The 20,829-nt window shown below is 40.0% G+C and overlaps 1 protein-coding gene across 5 annotated transcripts in view; it reads right to left on the bottom strand.

Annotated features, from left to right (window-relative positions):
* TOX2 (TOX high mobility group box family member 2) overlaps positions 1–20,829 on the bottom strand; it is a 307,223-nt gene that overhangs the window by 151,902 nt on the left and 134,492 nt on the right. For 4 of the 5 annotated variants that reach the window (XM_074292384.1, XM_074292386.1, XM_074292385.1 and 1 more), the window contains exon 2: positions 6,174–6,239. The exons of the other annotated variant lie outside the window; for it this stretch is intronic. In XM_074292384.1, the coding sequence (XP_074148485.1) occupies positions 6,174–6,239 (66 nt within the window). The remainder of the gene's footprint in view (positions 1–6,173; positions 6,240–20,829) is intronic. 5 annotated transcript variants of the gene reach the window in all.

Here is a 20,829-nt window from a genome sequence, read left to right as displayed (position 1 = left end):
TATTTTTTAATGCTGAAAATTTTCTACCAGCCCCAAACCTGAAGATAAAACCATTTTTTTCTAAATAAGTTCTAGTGATATGTTTTGCTTTTTACATTACCTTCAGTTCTTAATTTATCTTTCCCCGATCCTTTACCATACTAACCATCACTTATAACAAAGAATGAAAAAAACAATAATGCTTTCATGAAACTAACCAGCTGTCTACCAAGTCAGATAGGGTAGGAAGTGTCCCACGCCTAGTCTCCCCATTTTGTTTATCCTTTGCACAATTGCTGGGTATCTACTTTGTTCTCAATCCTTTGTGGAAAAGCCCACATTCAATGCCCTCTTAAAACAAGGCTTCTTATCCTGGATTCTTTGACTTTGTTTTAAAAATATTTTGATGGCTGTATTGTGATATAATTATTTCTCCCTGCCTTTGAGAAACTTATATTCCAATGGGCAAAGGCCATACATTAGGGAATCCGGGGAGGGGAGCATGCATGTTTTGGAAGTGGCAGGAACTTGACCTGGTCACCAGACAAGATCAGGCAAAAGCTCACCTATCCGAATAAATATCAAGAAAATAAATGCAGACAAATCCAGAGTGGTTAAAATACACTTGACTCTTGTTTGTCCATCATTCTCAAAGAGGACCATGCAATCAGGGAGGGGGTGCCATGACTTGCAAATGAATTGGATTTTAGTGAGGGAGGGAGGGCTGTGCAAGGTCACCTGCCTCACTCTCCCTTCCTACTTATGGATGAACTGGACCTCAGTTTCTTTATCTATACCATTAGGGACTTGGATGATATGAATCTCCCAAGAATCCTTCCAACTTAAATCCTGGGATCCTGTGATTTGATGGAAGAGAGAACACAATGTGTCAAAGCAAAGGTACTCTGATGACCTGAGCCAAGTCAACAGACATAAAAAACCAGTGCTCTTCTGGGAACTTTCCTTCTACCCACAGAGCCCAGCTGAATGAGCAGTGCTTGTGAAGGATGCCTAGTGTTTCATAAAATCACACTGCTCATAGCCCTCAAGTCTAGGTCATTGTCACAAGATGGGGCTCTGTCAACGAGGCGGCTGGCTAAGTCAACAGCTCTTGAGCCCTGCAATTTGGGCATGGGGGGGGTTGGGAAGGGACCCAACAGGATGCTGTAGTCATATTTTGTGACTATAATTAAGAGGAAGCAGGACGGACTTTGGAGCCCTGGGATCCGGATTCAAATTTTGCTTACTGCCTTTGGACAAGTCCTTCCCAAGACATAAATAAGAGAGTTGGATTAGTTCTCTTTCAAATCCAGATCTGCAATCCCATGTACTAGCTCTGAGGGAATCATTTAGTTTCTCAACTCCCTCAAATGTAAAAAGAGAGTTGGACATGGTATTGTATATAGCAGAACTGTCAAACTCACAAAAGTGCACAAAACCGATTAAAATGTAAGTGGGAAATGTTTAACAAAATAAATATAAATGCAGGACAGCATGGATAATGCTAATTTGCAGTTTTCTAAGTCAATATTCAGCCCCCATTTGTATTTGTAGACAACACTGGTGTAGAGCATACAACTTGGATTCAGGAATATCTGGATTCAAATTTTGACTCAGACACTGTGTGAGTCATTTAATCTCTGTGCCTCAGGTTCCTCACATATAAAATGAGAGGTTTGGGCTCCATTGCCTCTGAGATCCTTTCTGAGTCTAAATCTATGATCTCCATCCCCCACACTGCCAGGAAGCCACATTCTGGCACATGTGTGAAATGGGAAATAGAGTCAAGGATCACGGGGAGAACAGGAAGAGCCTGGGGTAGTAATGGCATCTCTGGCTAAACTGCTGGCAAAAGCACTTTCTTACTTTAAAACAAAACAAAACAAAACAAAACAGTGTTGGGCACTGGGCTGGCCCACAGCAAATAAAAGCCATTCAATAGTTGTACATGCTGTTCAGTGGTACCCAAAGGGGTTATGGGGGAGTCATGATCCAGTTCATCCTCCTCAGGTGAGCACAGGAGCAGCCCAGGGGCAGGCTAGGAGCTCAGTCCACCTCCAGGAAGGACCCGGCCTCCTTTATTGGTCCAGACTTGGTGAGTAGACTCAGGCTTCTTTATGAATAATTTGCTTCCATTTTTTGGAAGGAGGATGATAATGGAAAACACTTCTGCTATAGAGGAATTAGACATTGAAGGAATGACTTACAACTTCAATTTAGTGCTGTTTCCCACTCCCTGAAAATTACAACAGGGAGGTAGGGGCCAGAGGAGACTTGAGAATTGAGGGGATCCCTAAGGTAATTCAACCACTGGATCATTCGTTAAGTGCCTACTAAGTGCAGGGTTCCTCAGGCGCTAATCACACTCCGAGAGCAGTGAAGAATAGTTCTGGGTCAACAAGCTAAATCTCCTGCCAGAGACAGAAATCCCTTTGACAACATCCCTGACAGGTAAGTAATCAGCCCTGCTACTGCTGCGTGAATACCAGCTGTGATGGGAAGCTCATTACTTCAAAGATGGACAGTTCAATTGTTAAGGAATTTTCCTTCATATTGAACCAAAACCTTTCTCTCTGGATCATCTATTCAGTGATTCTAGTTCAACCCTCTGGGGCCAAGTAATCAAATCTAATCCCTGATCCACATGACAGCCCTACAAATATTTGACGACAGCTATCATGTTAGCTTTAAAGTCTTTTCCACTTGGAACTTTAAACATCCCCAGTCCCCTCATTCAATTCTCGAATGGCATGGTTTTAATTTCCCTTGCTGGTTATTCTCCCCTGGATATGTTTTCCCAAAAAAAGTATAATCTTCTAATCTTGGCATTCAAGGCCTTCCTACAATCTGACTGCAAATTTACTGTTCAAACTTGCTTCATATACTCCATAGTCAAATCAAACTGAACCGCCCTCTCTCCATCTACATTCTTTATTCTTCTATCTGTACTTTAGACCTATAACAGATTTCCCCACTTATTTCTAGCTGTGACCCTAGATAATGATGATGAGGATGATAATGATAAAAATAGCTATTATTTACTTGGCATTTGTCTCATTTTGTTCCTCACACCAATCCTGAGAGGTAGGTCCTCTTATTAATCCCATTTTATAGATAAGAAAACTGAGGGAGATAGAGATTAAGCCATTTGCTCAGGTTCACACACGAGTATGCATCTGGGAGTGGATTTGTATTAAGGTCGTCTTGCCTCCAAGTCCAGGGCTTTGTCCACTCTGTCACTTAAGCTCTCTGGACCTCAGTTTCCTTACCTATAACATGAGAAGAACTTGGTGGTCTCCAAGATAACCTCAGCTCTAAATCTATGGTTCTATGATCCCCTTCGCTCCAAGTCCAGCTCTGATGTCACTTCTGGGTGAAGGGGTTGTTACCTCCTCAAACTTCTCACAGCACTTTGGCCTTTTTCTTTGCCCCATCTCATTCTTCCAGGTACCATCTCATTTTTGTAATTAATTACTCTTCACTGCTATCTGAATGTGAATAGCACTCAGTAAATGATCCAGCAGTTCACTTGCCCATCTATGATCCCATTATTGTAATTCTTAGACAAAGTTTCTACTTAGAGTTCTTTGTCTTTTTTCGTATCCTCGTGGCCCAGGCTGGGTTAGGAAGGGATCCAAACATTTTCTCTCTTTCTTTTTATTCATCCCAGAGTGAATCTGAGTAGCCAGTCTCTTGGGTTTTCTTCTAATTCTTCTACCTTTTAGAATTATCTCCCATTCAAGAGGCCTCAAAGTCCCAGATCCAAAGCTCCTAAAATTCTCCTACATTTGCAATCCTTGACCTTCATCCTACTAGATAGAAATCCTCTCAATATTCCCCTTTCCCATCCCAGTCTTGTAATATTTATACTTAAGGAGGACTGAGGGAATGTCTTTTCACTATCTTTTATACCTGTTAGGAGAGGTATCCTTTGTTTTTCTTTTAGGCTCATCCTGAATTTTGTGACTTTATCCTTTACCAATGAATAGTCCCTTTTTCTGTTACATACTCTCCATGCCTTCTGGGGTTTCTTCTCAAAGAGCTTGGGGCAGGGGGACAGGTTAGGAACAGAAGTACAAAGTAATAGAAAGTCCTGTGTTCATTACTTATTTATTAGCTGTGTAACACTAGGTAAGTCACCTAATTTCTTCTCAATGTCCTCTTCTGTAAAATGAGGAAAATACTATTTCCCACACTGAGTTGTGATGGTGAGTTGATATATGTAAAGTGTTTTGTAAGTATTAAAGCATTATGTAAATGTGATAAATAATTATCATTATTATCATTCCATTTCAAAGCAAGAAAAAGATGGATGTGCACCAGGCAAGCAAAAGTCCTTTGGCTCTGACTGGGGCTGGTGGGATGAGTTAACTGAGCTAACAGGAAAAGATTGGGCCATCATCATCTCTGCTGAAACACACAGTTTTGAATGGTTTGATTCTATAATCTGGAGCTTGTTAAATTAATAAGACACAATCTTAAGTGATGTAAAAGAATGCAGAAGACGTGGCTTAAGGTTAAACATTGATCTGTTGTGACACACCCCATTGATGAGTTGGATTGGAGAAATAAAAGCAAACATTTCTCAGACCTGATGTGCTACCAAAGGGGATATGTGGGGCAGAGTAGAAGAGACCAGTCTCCCCTCCCTTTACCCCCACTTCCCATTACTGCCCTTTAGTACAGCTCAGTGAAAACCCAACACTTGGCAACCTTAAAAGCCATACAATGCGGCAGTCAAGGCTGTTCCCACACAATCCCTCCCTGCAAAAAATGCAGTGCATCCTAGTGAGTGTGCAGTAATGTAGGGCCATAAAGAGCATTGCTGCTAGGTGGGACAGACATCTTGAAAGTGAGGAGACCTGGCTTTGCTGGGGACAAACCTCTTCTTCATTTCCTCATCTGCAGAATGAGAGCATTGGATCTGATAACCCCTAGGATCCCCTTTTAACACTAAATCTATGACTTATGATCAATCCTGCCCACTTTCTTATTGGTTTCTAACCTTCTAGGTTTTGCCGTCAACAGTGGGAAAGGAGCATCCTCAGATGGAAATTCTCCTGGATGAGTGCTTGGGAAGAAGAGATCTCAGTGGAGATGAGGGCTGTTCCAGGGCACCCAGTTTCAGTGCCAATCAGCCTGAGTGAAAGATGGCAATGGGAGGCTGGACTCTATTTATAAAGGAACGTCAGCAAGGCTCATGGAATGCTACATTATCAGCTCTACTCCCCAAGAACCATCTCTCTTTGGGAGACAATCTTCCCAGAGGCCCCAGCATCTTGTCCCTGAACAGGCAGCGGAGTGGGAGTAGGAGCTGGGGAGAGGATCAGAGGCAGAATTTGGGGATGTTTGTGCAATATTCAAGGCATTGGGTACAATCTGGGAGAAAATATAGTCTTTGTTGAAGTCCTGACTCTGCCCCCAATTTGGTGAGTGACACGGGCCAAGTCACTTAAGGTCTATCTCTAAGCTATCCCTGTCTGCAAAATGAGGATAATAATATCAGTCCTGCTGATTTCTGAGTATTGTTATGAGCAAAGTATAAACTGTTAAGTGCAACCGAGACATAAATTATTCTTAGTCAAATATTATTGGCCAAATCAGTTTGAGTAAACTGATGAGTAAACAGTCAGGCTGAACATGTGCATTCTGCCTGTATGAGTGTGTGACTGAGTGCACCTATGCATGTGAATGAGCCACGTGGGTATGAGTGTACATGGGCAATGCCTGAGAGCACATATGTGTAAACATATGAGTGTGTGAGCTGTTGCACTTTCAGTTCAGTGTTTCTCTTGTACTTCTTCCCTAGTGGGCAAGTTTCTATTTTTATCAAACTCAGTTAATTTTGCTTTTGTTTAAAAATAAAATAGGAGTCCATTTCTAGGAATCTCCAAGTCTTTTTCATTTTTTCTGTGACTAGATGATCCATAGCCCAGCCCAGTCTGATCTTCACTTCCCATATCTTCTCTGCTCCTTCCCCTCTTTGTCTGTTTTTTTTTTCCTGAGTGCTGACTCTGTCCCTTTCTCTGCTCCCTTTCTTCCACCCTACCAATTGCTACCCCAATAAGACTTAAGAGGCAGAGCCACTTAAAAGGAGATTGATTTCCAAGGCATCATTTGTCATTGACTGCCAGATGTTTCTACATGAAGCAATAATTCATCTTCCCCAACCAAACAAGCCCAAGGACCCTTACCTGGTTGGCCGATAGGAACTCCTGGTTAGCCTCATTCATCCCCATATACATGTTCTCCCCATCAAACTGAAACAAACAGAAAGGAAGGAGTCATTCTCATTAAAGCTGCTCCCCATAAGTTCCCTCCAACTCGAAGAAGCCTCTCACATATTTATACAGTTAGAGTGCATCGATCACATAGGTGGGTGGTAGGTGTGTTGGGGGAAAGGGTTAGAATGAGAGCTAGTAATCCAATAAAGATTACTCCTGCCCAGAACAAGCATAGGTGGCAGGATGAGTACATGAGGGAAGCTGAATTAGATGGATGAGACCTAGTGCTCTGGAAGGTTAGCACAGCAGCTCCTGAATGCACCTATCCTTGCTGTCATCCCCTGATGGAGGGGGTTTGAGGTTGTGTCATGGGACGACACCCCATGAACATGGCTCCTTCCTTATTATCTCCCTCATTTCTCCTTAAGGTAAATCCCCATAACAACATCCTCAGGTCAGTAGTCTTGAGTGCAATATAATAGAGCCTTTATTATGAGCATAAACTATTTATAAGAAAACCAATTGTATGTGCACACAGGGCACATACAGAGTTCAGGTTTGGAAAAAATTCTTAATGGCTTCCTCTCTTATCTTCCCAGCCCCTTGAGTCCCATACTCTTTCAATCCTGGCTCCCAAGAAGTCTAGTTTCTTTCCATGTTTCTCTGTCGGAGCTTTTTTCTTTTGGTCTTTTTAATGTCTTCTTTCTTAACTAAATCTTTTTTTTTCTTTTGATCAAACATCTACTTTTTTGTTTCTATTGTTCTCTAAAACCCCAATGCCATCTTCTGGAGGAGACCAACAGGCCTCCCTTATTTGTTCACTATCAGGTTATGTTATCACTATGTGGAACTCAGAGTACAAATATAAGGAATTCATGACATCATACAGTCTGTTACATGCAGAATCTCAAGCACTCCCTTCTAGTCATGAGGAAGAGTCTGAAGCCCTTATCCGGTGTATAGGTGAAGCCTGAAAGGTCTTAGAATCACCATGGACTCCGCTCCTATCTGGGAACCTGGTTCTCCACCAATAGGATAATACCAACTACTCCTACATGCCACAGAACTCGGGGGAAAGAAACCTGGATGCATATATACTTGCTCTGGCTACCTCCTTACCTGTCATGAAAAAAGACACAGAGAAGTTCCCATATTAAGGACACGGGCCCTTCAACCACACAAGTCTCTCCCAAAATATAGAGGTTTATCTGGGGATGACTCATTCTGTGGACAATTCAAACCACCTAAAAGTGCCTAAATGGGCCAGTCTTGTATATCAGCAATAGATAACAGGTATTGTTTTCCTTAAATGTGCTGGCTAGAAGAAAGGCTGCACACAAGTAAGAGCAGCATGACAGGGAGAAGCTCCAGAGTTTACCATGGTCCTGACATCTACAAGCAATAAGAAGAAATGTGTCTTAGAACACAATCTGGCCTAAGCTCTTGAGACCAGAGAACAAATCTGTTCTAAATCCCTTAGACAGTATCCCACCGCTGCCTCTTCCTGGTTTTGCAGACCTAGCCTAAGGTTACTGTAAGTGTTACCTCTCTGGTCAAAATTACATGAGATAGAACTAACCAACCAACCCCTCCATTTTCAGACCCCTCACTCTAACCCTTGGCCAGTCGTTCTCATTGGATTTCCACAAATAACTGGCTGTTAATTAATTAGCCATACTAGGCTGATGCTACCTAAGGCTGCAGGAAAAAATCTACAATGCCTCCCAACAAAAGTATCTCTGAGACTATCTGGAGGTTAAATACACAGGTTGAGTAGGATCAAAGATGAATTCTTTATAAAGTCCCTCTACATTCAGTGACTCACAAACTATGTTCCCAAACTCTCCTCTGCTGGGCAACCAGAGACTTCATAGAATACATAAATTACATGCATATTAAGCACCTGCTATTACACTAGGTGCTGGGGATACAGGAGCAAAGAATGGAACAATTCCTATTCCTGCTGCAACCAGCAACAGCTGCTGGTTGCTGTTATTTTTGTTTGGCCTTTGTTCTCAAGGATGACTACTGACATTATGGAGAATGTCTTGACTAGAACGTGGATTGGATTTCAGTGAGGCAGGGCTGCACAAAGTTGTGAGCTTCATTTTTCTTCTGGAGTCCAGGAGCAAGACAAAAACCAAGATGATGGCCAATGGCCCAGGATGTAACGGATAACCTTGACATCTTCAATGTCAAGTGCTTCACAGCACCTGTTTTGTCCTAGCTGTTGGAGCAAACTGTTCTCCTTCACCCATCCTGCTGGAGGAAGTCTTCATAACCTGGAAAACAGGCTTGAAGGCTGCTGGTTACCCTTAACCTGGGTTAGTCCTTCTACTGAGATGGTATACAAGGGTGAGGGTACCGCATCTGCTACATCATCTGGGAGATAGAAGCTTTTTTATATATATATGTATATATATTTACACAATGTATATATGCCTTTATACACACAACTTATACATGTATGTATACACAGTTATATATACACATACACAGCATAAATAGAAAGGTAATAAATACAAACATATGCAAAGTATTAAATAACAGGTGGTTTGGGATGAAGGACCCCCGAACAGCTGGGAGGTGGGCTTCATGCAGAAGATGTTGCCTGAGCTACAAGAGAGGGATTCAGTGATGCTGAGGGACTGAGGGAAGGTGGGCAATGGGGGGATGGTCAGTACAAAGGTGTAGAGAGGGGAGATAAAGTGTTCAATGTGAAGAGAAGAAGGAAACCCAGTTTGGCTAGATTACAGAATGAGGGCAAGCAAGTAATGTCCAATAAGGCAGAAATACTGAGTTGAAGGTCACATAGGGAATAAGCATGGGAGACAGGATTTGAACCTGGAACCTCTGCCTCCAGAAACCCCATTCTTTCTGCTGTATTAAAATGCTTTCTATGTTTTTTTTTAAACTTCTCTTTCCTTGGCAAGCTGGCATTATTTGGTTTTCGTTCTCCACCTGCTGGGGCTTTCCCACTTATATCCACAGACCAATTAAGTGAGACAGAACTCCAACAACAATGCTTAAAGCCGTTCACACTTGTTCATTGGGAGAGCTCAGCTGGCAACACCTTTATCTCTCAAGACCTGAGGGCCTCCCTCCTCTCTTTTAAGACACTTGTTGCCTTTTAGCAGAACAAGCCCCATAATCCTTATGATCATACAGCCTTACAGTGCTCACAGGGGAAGGGGGAGGAGGAGAATAAAGGTTTCCAGAGGCAGCAATACTTGGATTATGTAACCAGATTCAGGAACTGACAGAACTCTCTCCAGAGAGACCCCAAGTCTGACCCAAAGTCACTCAGTAAAGATTTCTAATGGGGCAGACGAAGCAATACTGAATTTGCAGCGAGAGAATCCTTAAGATCATAGATTTATAAATGGAATGAACCACAGATCCGGACCAACCTCCCTGTTTTGCAGATGAGAAGATCAAAGGACTCTGTTTCAGATATCAACTCTATTACTCCATGTAGGAACATGGGCAAGTGCCCTCTCTGGATTTATTTTCTCATCTGTAAAATGGACTTTTTGTAAATGACTATGGACAAATTGATTTCTAATCTTTCTTCCAGTTCTGTGATCCGACATCAGGTTTAAAATCTTGGGCTACACATTAGAGGATGCAAAGATGCTCAAAACAGTTTCAATGCCATTTCTTCCACCAACTCCCTCTGGAACTTGGGTAAAAGTCTTTCATGGGTCAATTAGTTTCAATTTCCTCATCTGAAAACAAGGATGCTCGATTAACTGTTAAGGTTCTTTTTACTTCCTTTATGATTCAGCTAAACTGTTCTTGAGCCTATTTTTTAAAAAGATTATCAACAGAGCCAGGGTGCCATCAGGAGAGTCAGAAAATATGGTCAAGGCCGAACTCCTAAGCTATGGATTTTTTTTTTTTTTGCTATGGGTAGGGTCACCACTCAGAGCTCCACCCATCAACGAAAAGGTAGTTCTTCTAAGCCCTTGAGAGCCTCTTCATTAGTAGGGTCTGGGAGACAGAGAGAGCAGGAACTGTACTATTCACTTTCAGGTTTATATGTCACATATTGCCTGATATGTTTTTTCTTTTTCTTTGAAAAACATAAGCTATCATCTCAACTTTCAAGTTCTAATTATCCTCAAAATTAAAATAAATAAGTCCATGATATATTACAAATTGACTGGAGGAGTGTGGTGTGTATGTATATGTGTGTGTACACATATAGTGTACAAAATTTAAAAATTTTTATTGAATGAATAAGATGGCCTTTATTGCACTGTTGTTATATGGTTGAAAGTCACAGAAAACTACAATTATTAAAAAACAAAAGTAGTGCTTGGAAACAAGTATTAGATGTGGAATTTATGGATCTGGATTCAGGTATTAGTTTTGCCACATATTTCTTGTATGACTCAGGCTGGTCCCTTAATCTCTCTGGGTCTCAGTTTCTTCACCTGTAAAATAAAGGGACTGGACTAGATGAGCACTTCTCAGTCCTGAATCTCGGGTGCTACAATCGAGACAGCAAAGGCCAAAATGTATGGCAGGGGTGAGCTGGCTCAGACATTGCAAACAAGGAAATATAAAGGAGAACAGGAATCAAAGATGTCACCTGAGATGTTTGAGAAAAAACTGGGACAGTTATGGTGTCAAAGAAGACATGACCAAGCGAAGTTTCCACATTTATCTCCGGAGGACAAGTGAGGAAGACCCACAGGGCACTGGCTGCACCTAAGAGTGTATTGCAGTCAGCTTCAGAGAAACTGTTAAAAATTTTCAGTGCATTTACAATTCAGAAATCAGGGCTTCTGGGTTTATTGATTTGTTGACTGTATAGAGCAGTCATGTCAAGCTTAAATAGAAACAAGGCCACTAAAGGATAATAAAGGTTTTTTGGGGCAGTACATTGACTTAAAACCACATGTTAACATCACTTGTGTTCTGTTGTGTTTTAATTTATTTGTTAAGTATTTACCAATTACATTTTAATCTGGTTTGCTGAGAGTAGGCATTTGCTTCCTTTAGTCTAGACTTAAGGAAGTGATGGAGAAAATGTTAACAATGCTGATAAAACTTGAAATATGCCATGGGTAGATTTTTTCAAGAGCCTGTTATAAAACATTTACCAACACACCTTGGATAGACTCTTAGTATCATATTTAAATAAAAACATGAACAAGAGATACATAGGATGGGCACATATGAATGAGGTACATCAGCTATAGACTGGGGAAATCATAGATCAATTTGTGTGTCAACGTAAGGATAGGAATAGGAATTGGATCTGTAGTTTGATTGGTAAAGGGAGCTTCTGCAAGAGGAAATTCATTCTACCAATATGGGCTAGCACTTTCCTTACAATTTATCATTTGAAGCACTAAGGGTTAAATGACTTGGCCAGGGGTCATACACCCTAATACAAGTCAGAGATAGGACTGGAACTCAGGACTTTCTGGCTCATGCAACCCTATCTCTCAGCATCCATATGTTATATATTGCATATATTTTAAATGTGTAGATTGGTTTTGCTTCTAAGGGACTGTCTGTCATGTATATTGGGGTGGGAGATCCTTAAGTGTATAGTGTACACAGAGAGATGTCAAGGAATGAATTGAGATTGTCTCTCTAGATGCAAAGACTTCAAATAAATATCAAACACAGAAAAACAAATTTCAACTTTGGATTAGGCCTAGTTAAGTATTGCTGCAAAGTCCTTGTTAATGCAGACTTGATAGTCATAGTTTATCTTGGCCCCTCTATTTGTAGAGGGCTCACTTGGTCACCTCAGAAAGCAGTTATATCCTCTCCAGAGGCTGCTAAGAGAGAGGTACTTGAATAGCTAGAAAGGAGAGCCCAAGAGAGAAGCTCTAGACATTTTCATGAAAGCTTAGAAATCAAGGCACTGTGCGAAGGGGATAGGTCCCTGGGGATTTAATCCTGTAATAGAGTGAGTCATTAAGGTATAGAACTAAAGAGGGAAAAAATCTCTTGCTTTTGAGAAATCATGCATGCTTAGCCATTGTACTTTCTAGGTGCTTTTCCATTGTCCCCACTATCAACTTCTGCCATGGTAAGGTGCTACTCAACAAGACACTGGGATTCTGGTTAGTGAGAGGGGATACTCAATACTTTGGGAAAGCCTCAACTTCCCTAAACCTCAGTTTCCTCATCTATAAAATGAGAGTGTTGGACCAAATAACTTCTGAAGTCTCAATCCTAAACCATGATATGTGATTTGATGTTCCCCTCACTCACACTATTTGGAAAATCTTCCAGTTGACCTTCCTGCCTTCAGTCTCATTGTCACTAACTCATCTTGTAATGATTTCAGGATAATTTTCCACAGGCAAATATTTGGTCATATCATTCCCCTATTGAGATCATTTCAATGAATTCCTATTAGAATAAAGATCATTCTCAACCTGGAATCAAGACAACTTATACTCTGGGTAATTCAAGAGGCCTGGAGCAGTAAGAATCTATCCCTACAAAGAATGTGCTCTGGGAAGTCAGGCGCTTTGTTTGCCCTTCATTTGGTTAAAGAATCACAGATCTCTAGTTGGAAACAAACTTGGAGGCCATTCCAACTCTTTAATTTTATAAGTGAGGAAACTAAAATACAAAAAAAAAAAAAACCAAAAAACAAAAGGCAGTAAATCATGTGCTTTCTTAAAGGGGATTGGGGGGTGGGGATAAGGGAGAGAATCTGGAACTTTTATGATTTAAAAAAATGTAAAAATTGTGTAATGTAACTGGAGAAAAAATAAAAATATTTATAAAAAAAGAAAATCAGTGACTTGCCAAGACCATCTACCTAGTAGAGTGTTTGTATCAGGAATTAAACACTTTCTGGCTCCTACTCTTTTGTCCTCTGTTGTCCTCTCCAATGTATCACTCCACCTAAACTTTCAGTTTCTCTAAGGCTGGACTATGCTATGTCATTTCCCCCTTGTACCCCTGATAATGGCTAGTGCAGGTTCCTGCCTACAGCAGGTGCCCAAGTGGGAGAGGAAAGGGGTAGACTGGAAGGCAACAGAAGGCCTCAGACAGCTGGGTGACTTTTAATTTTTTTGAGCCTAGAGAATTTTATGAACCTGCAGGAATTTATGGGCTTGGAGGACTTGGCAAGTACCCCAGGGGGAACACTTCAGCTCTGTGGAACTCACACTCTTAGAGGCATGGTTGAGCTCTACTAAGCAGCATGACTGGTGTGGTGAGTATCTGAGCTGATTCCTCAGCAGGAACTTGTTGCACAGATTGAGCTCTGTATTCTCTTCAGGGCAAAGAATTTTGCAAAAGAAATCTAAGCAACATCTGCATTCAGTGCTTCCAGAATCATTCTCCTTTTCAGAGCAAAACTAAGAGACTCCTTCATGCTGGGGAGGGGAGAGGGACAATGAGCTTGGGGGGCTGCTGGAGTCCATCAATTACTGACGAGGTCAGCATGGTACAGGAGAAACATCCGTGGAATTGGGGGCACAGGACCCAAGTTAAAACTTTATGGTTTCTTTGATTTTCAGCTCTGTCACTTACTACCTGTATGATCTTGGGCAAATGACTTCATCTCTCTGGAACTCAATTTCCTCATGTGTAAAAATGGTGATAACAATTCTCAAGGCTCTTTGTTTGAGGGTCTTATTCTTTTTCATTTTGTATCATGCCTGAAATTTCACTGGTCTATGGAACTGCCTTCTATCAACTGGCATTAACCACTGCTCTTTGATGCCTAGGGGAAGAAGTGCTTGGGGTGATTTTCCCAGGGGCACAAAGAAATGATTTGGCATGGGAAGGACTGGAATTCAGTTCTTCCTTCAAGATTGCTTTGAAAATAAATAAGAATGCAAAGAGTAAAATAGGGGAATAAGGACTGAACCTGTCAGGTCATTGATATGGGGAACTCCTAGAGAAGGGAACTCCCTCTCCCAATTCAGGTTGGCTCCTCCTCTACAGTTTATAAATATGGTTACTTGCCTAGAGCACTTTCCCAGGGTCATACCGCTAGAAGGTGTTAGAGGCAAAGTTTGAACCTAGTTCTTCATTGCCTCAAAGTCAGTTCTCTCTCCTCAATGACAGACTATCCATCAAAACATTCATAAATATGCTTAGTAAATATGAGCTATTCTCATTCTCTATGTCATAGCAAATTCCTCTCATTATTCTATATGCTTTTTCCTTATTGGTTTCCATGCCCCCTAAGACTCACAACATTGAGTCTGGACTTCGCTGGAACACAGGTTGCCAACCAACTAATCATGACGCTTAGGGGGCAGCAGCGGTCTAGCCAACTCCAAAAAATGCTCTGGAATTCCCCTATTGCTGACCAGATTCTTTTTCCTTTTTCATCAGGATATATGGGCACAAACAAATTTATTAGAAAGTCTTCTGTCAGGATATTTTTTTCAATTAAATGTTTACCACCTCCTTGCTAGCCAAGTAGAGTAGATAACTAATGGGTCCTCTTGCTGGGCTCATTATCATTGTGCTATCCAATGCACTTCAAGATAATCACTCCCATCACTCTGTATTGATTTATGGTAGAAACAAACATTTTAATATTTCCTGTTTGGGGCTTTGATTTCCACTCATTTCACCACAGCATAGCTTCCCAGCTGTGTGGAGTCTTGGTCTGGCTTGGGATGTGAGTGCTACATTCATCATATTCCAGCTCTGATAAAAATTGATCAGGCTTGTTTCTGTGTCTGGGCCCTCTTCGTGTTGGGAATAGTGTTTTCCATATGTCCACTCAAATTTGGAAGCTACTTACTCTCATGCTATTGTCTTACATGCTTTTAAAATGATTTAATCCTTGTCATTTTTTGCTAATAACCAAGTATTAAACTATGCAACTTTGGATTTCTGATCATGGAAGAGAGATAAATCCTGTCAACTCTCATTCCCACTCTTTCTAACTGCTAGTCCCTTTCTATCCCAGGAAAGCTGAAGCTTGTCTGATATGCTTAATACAATTCCTGTCATAACAGTAGGTGCTTAATAAATGTTGGTTGATTGATGCAGAAATCAGTGAGTGTTTATCTCTGTCAATCTGGAAGACTCCTAAAAGGCAAAAATGGGGAGGGATTAAGATCTGAAAATATATCAAGAGTTGTTGTATAGAAATAAAATTCTCCTTTCCTAGTCCTGTAGAATTCAGTTCGCCCCTTGTTCTCCTGGGTACAAAAAAAAGACGTAGACCTAGGGCCTTCCCTAGGAGTCAGAGGAATAGCCACTCAATTTTCCAAGTCAGAGCCCAGACTGGACAACATAGAAAGGCAATGTGAACCACCATGAATGAAGGGACTTGAGTTCTGCTCTCTGCTCTGCCACTGACTTGCTATATAACTTTGACAGTGGGCAATACCTTGTCCCTATCTAATTCTTAGTTTTTCATATATATATATATATATATATATATATATATATATATATATATATATATATATATATATATATATATATATATATATATGTATGTATAGGAGGCTGGACAAAAGATACTTTAAGATCTCTTTGATATCTAATAACTCTCATCCACTAGAAGCCACAAACCTATGAAGTCAAGAGGCTAAACCATGAGCCAAATTAAAAGGCTCACCCCCAGGTTCATGAGAGATAAATCACTATGAGGTAAAATATCTAAGGTCTCAACCATTTCCATGACCCCCTACCTCTCAGGGAGGCCATAATAATTATTTCCTTCCAGAATTACTCTGTACTAGTTCCCCCAGAGGACAAGCTACTGTACCAAGTTCAATGCCTAATCACACTCCCAGCAGTTTTCTCATTAAAGTCTTTATACAAATGCTGAGAGAAGATGAGCTAGTTAGCATTATTAATTTTCCCCTCAAGAGTTAGCAAGTCCCTTCAACTGCTCTCAATGACCTGGGTGAGAATAAAAAAGGAGATTCAATCGTAAAAAAAGAAATGTGGTAGTCCAGTACAGCTATAAAACTTTACCTTTTGCCTAATCTTCACAAAAGTTACACCACAAATATTCTATATGGTCAAGACAAAAGAGTCTCACCCACATTCAACCAATTGACTCCCTGTTCCTGAAATGACTACATCTCTCTGCTATGCCCTGAAACAGTTTTAGAGGCTCTTGTGCCCAAGAGGAAAACCACCTTTAAAAAGGGGACACAAAGATGTTCAGAAGGTCTGTGTTTAAATGAGGGAAACCTGAACCCTACTCAAAGGAAAGCTACACAGGTAGACACTGCTACACAGTAGCTGCTTTGACAATAGAGAATCAGAAATAGTCTAACAAACCTAATCTTTCAAATAAATGCAATATTACTATAATGATTAATCCTGGCTCCAAGAAAGAAGAAATGTACTTTCCTCCTTTCCTTGGAAAAATGGATGAGGACTCTGGGTATAGGATCTTTGATATACTATTAGACTTAGTCACTGAGTCAGCTGGTTTTGTTTATTTTTTTTTAATTAGAAGGGGAAGCTCACTGGGTGATCTGGAAGTGGGAGTATATATGGAAATGACTGATTTTTCTTTTTTATAAAGAAGTATCAATAAGATGTTAAAGAAAAAAAAAACAATTAAATCTGGGCCTTTAAGACTAAGGGGGCTGGATTGCAAAGGCTAAACCAGATAAATGAATAAGGCATCTTCCAAGTAAAAGAGCTCTTTTGATTAACCATTATAGAAACAACAGACTTCCCTTGGAGTCATTTATTGTCCTTATCTCTGACGATTCTCTTGACTTCCTACCCCTGTCCCAGTATTTTGACTAGTTCTCTCTGAAAAACCTTGGCCCATATCAACCATATCCAGGGCTGAACCTTGCTGACCACCCCCATGCAGACTAATCCTGCTGCTCTACCATGCCTTTATCTATACCTAGCCAGGGCTCCAATTCTATCAAAACCCTGTTTTTTTAAATAACAGCTTTGTATTTTTTTTCTGAATACATGCAAAGATAATTTTCAATCTTTGCAAAACTTGTGTTCCAAATTTTTATTCCTCCTTCCACCTCATTCCCTAGACAGCAAGCAATCCACTGTAGGTTAAACATGTGCAATTCTTCTAACCATATTTCTATATTCATCATACAGTGCAAGAAAAATCAGATCAAAAGGGGGAAAAAAAAGAAGAAAAGCACGCAAACACCCACCACCATCAAAAAAAACGTGATCCACATACATCCACAAACAGCTTTGATCCACATACAGTCTCCATAGTTCTTTCTCTGGAGGCAGATAGCTCTTTCCATCCCAAGTTTATTGGAATTGCCTTGAATCACCTCATTGTTGAAAAGAGCCAAGTCTATCAGTTGATCATCACATAATTTTCTTGTTACTGTGTACAATGTTTTCTTGGTTCTACTCACTTCATAGCATCAGTTCATGTAAATCTTTCCAGGCTTTTCTGAAATCAGCCTGCTTGTCATTTCTTATAAAACAATAATGTTCCATTACATTCATATACGATAACTTATTCAACCATTCCCTAAATTAATGGGCATCCACTCAATTTCCAATTCCTTGCCACTACAAAAAAGGGCTGCTACAAACATTTTTGCACATGTGAAAACTCTAGTTTGCTGACCTATTTCCATGAAGACACTCAAAACAGACCAGTTGTAAAATATTTTAGATATCTCCTAAACTCTTCATTTTGAGATAAAGAAATTGAGTCCTAGAAAAGGGAAAGAGAATTGCATCACATTGCAGATCCAGTCAACAACAGAGCTTGGCCAGAGAAGTCTATCAATGTTGTTCTTGTGATTTAATTGTTTCAGCCATGTCTGATTCTTCTTGATCTCATCTAGGTTTTACTTTGCAATTATATTTGAATGATTAGCAATTAATTTCTCCAGCTCATATTCCAGATGAGGAAAGTGAGGCAAACAGATTACAGGGTCACACAGCTAATGTCTGAGGTCAGATTTGAATTCAGGTTTTCCTGACTCCAGATCTGGCATTTCATCTATTGTGCCACCTAACTGTAGGACACCTCTAGTTAATTTTTAGAAAATGTTTTTTATGTAGGGCCAAAATTTGTCTCTTTTTAATTTCTCTCTGATTTTAGATAACCCTGTATCTTCAAAAGTCAAAGCCAAGCTGTCTTTCAAAGCCAAGATGGATATTCCAAATCCTTCTTCCACCTTTCAAAAATTCAGGATTTTAGAAACCACAAACAAATTACATAAGATCTTTGGAATTATCTAATCAACCTCCATGTGGGGAAAATGCTCAGAGAAGAAAAATAACTTTCTCAGAGTCACATAGCTTATCAATGGCAGTGCATTCTTGGGGATATGTATATACACATATGGAAATGTGTGAAAATATATGCAATATACACAACCATAATGTGCATGTATTTAATAACTTGGGTGGATATCTGGATAGCAAATCTCTTCCACATGGCACAACAGGTCAAGTGTGTCAAAATTTGAAAAAAAACCCAACTCTGCACAAAATACTGTGTATGGATTACCCATGAGGCATCACAAAAAGAGAGTCTTAAAATGGATTTGAATAGATTAATTTCTCCCTGTTTCATATTCTAATTTCAATTCCTTTCCCCTCTGCCACTTTCTGTTCTCATTAGTCTTAAAATTGTCTTGAAAATTCTGTACCTCATTCTGCTCTCCTTGCTATCTTTGTCATGGAAATGAGAATTGGAATGTACAAGATCACAGATTTTTTTTTCTGGTATCAAATATGTGGGATAATTCTTTTTGGGTTAAGAATGAGGCATATACATGAGATACTCTAAAACAGAGATTTGAAGAAAAAATTTGTCCCCTGCCCAGGGGTCTACAGTTTAGTGTCTTTCATGCTACTTATCAGCTGTAACTGTGCTGTACCCCTCTTAATTTCATTACTCCATGTGAGCCTGTCCTTCCACTGACATTTATCTGTGTGTCATTATCTGATATTCTCTTTATTAGAGTAGTTCTCTTGTCTCAGTCATCTGAATCAAGAGCTTTGGTTTCCCCCCTAGACCATTAAGTCATCAATGTTATATGATTTGGATAACTCACTTTCCTTCTCTGGTACTCAGTCTTCACATGTATAAAATGAAAAGGATAAACTTCAATCTTGAATATTCTGGAATTCTAATTAATAAGATGTTAATGGTTGACAATAATCTGATAATCAGTTCTAGATGAGATACATACATTTAACTGCAATTTCTTTCATTATCTTAGGCCAAAGAATAATTCAATCACTTTAGAAAACCAATGAGAGAGAATCTTAAAATCAGGAAGGCATTCCTTAAATCTTAAGTCATTTCTGGAGGGGATGGCTCCATTCCCAGGCATGGGGCCTGTTCCTCCGACCAATTCTGCTTTTCAGGATGCAGAAAATCATTCTATAAAGGAAGTCCATTTGTCCAACATATATGCAAACCAAATGAGCCCTTGAAAATTGTAACATGGAAATCATTCACACTAGAGGATGGAAAAGGTCCAGTCACCAGAAGAAGGGGGCTAGACTTTACCCGATTGCTGTTCTTTTTAAGAACTAGTTTGTTGTGTCAATACTTGGAGCTACTACTACTCTGAAAAACTCTCAAAGGGATACAGAAGAGTGTCTGGTGAAAATTAACAAGGGATGCTTGTAGTTGGAGTCTCAGCTAATTATGTACAGCTGCCTCAGTTAATACGTATTCCTTCCAACATATTCTTCAGCACCTGGACAGCAGCTTTCCAGCACTGATGGGTTGGAACCATGGACAGCACCTAGGAGCCAGACAGGCTTAGTATACTAGAGTCCCATTTTTCCTTAGCTTCCAGTGCAGAAAGCCCAACAATTCTGATCATCCCAATCAATGGAACCAGTAAAATCCTTTAGGACACCACAAGCAGTCAATTAAAATTATAGTGGAAGGTTTCTCAGCATTTCTCTTATTTCCTGACACATTTTTTGAGGAATTAAACAACTTGACTATTAAATACCAAGCTATGAGAAGTAGTGGGCTGGGAATCATGTGCCATTTGGCCTTATGATTATAGGCTGGCTGCTACATGCAAGGATACTATAAGTTTCCTTTGGTTCCATGTAATGGAAAGAACCCTGGAAGTGAGGAGACCTGGAATATTGTCCCAGCAATGTCCCTTATCTATATGATTTCAGGTAAGTGACTCTCCCTTTTAGAGGCTTTAACTTTATCCACTATAAAAGGAGGGAGTTGGAATAAGTGATCTTTAAGGTCACTCTTAGTTTCAGACACTCTTCCTTCTACAATTTCCTTCTCTAAAGCACATCTCTAGTTTTTTTTTCTTTTTTTTTTTTTTTTTAGCAAATTTTAGTATGTTACAGAACACCCAGGGGCTAGTAAACCCACATTATAGGTAGGGTTTGTGAGGGTAGTCATTACTGCATAGAAGCAGTTGAAAAGCTCATCAAGGAACAATTAGTTATCCTCAACATATCCACAGATCTTCCCACCTTTTAGAACACTTTATAGAATTTATCATTCTAACAATATTTTTCCTTCCCAATCTTAGGCAAGAACTAGTATTATTTCCATTTATAGGCAACTTCGACTGAGATCAATCAGAAGACTAGTGTGAGATACTCATTACATTTGAATAGGATCTGGTAATTTTTTTAAAAAGTCCTTTCCACCTTTATATAATCTTACTAAGAATAATCTTTTATGTGTATATAGATT

The sequence above is a fragment of the Sminthopsis crassicaudata genome, chromosome 2 (genome assembly GCF_048593235.1).
Source record: "Sminthopsis crassicaudata isolate SCR6 chromosome 2, ASM4859323v1, whole genome shotgun sequence".
Taxonomy (NCBI): domain Eukaryota; kingdom Metazoa; phylum Chordata; class Mammalia; order Dasyuromorphia; family Dasyuridae; genus Sminthopsis; species Sminthopsis crassicaudata.
The sequence above is the reverse complement of the archived record's forward strand: the minus strand, read 5'-3'. Positions and strand labels throughout refer to the sequence as shown.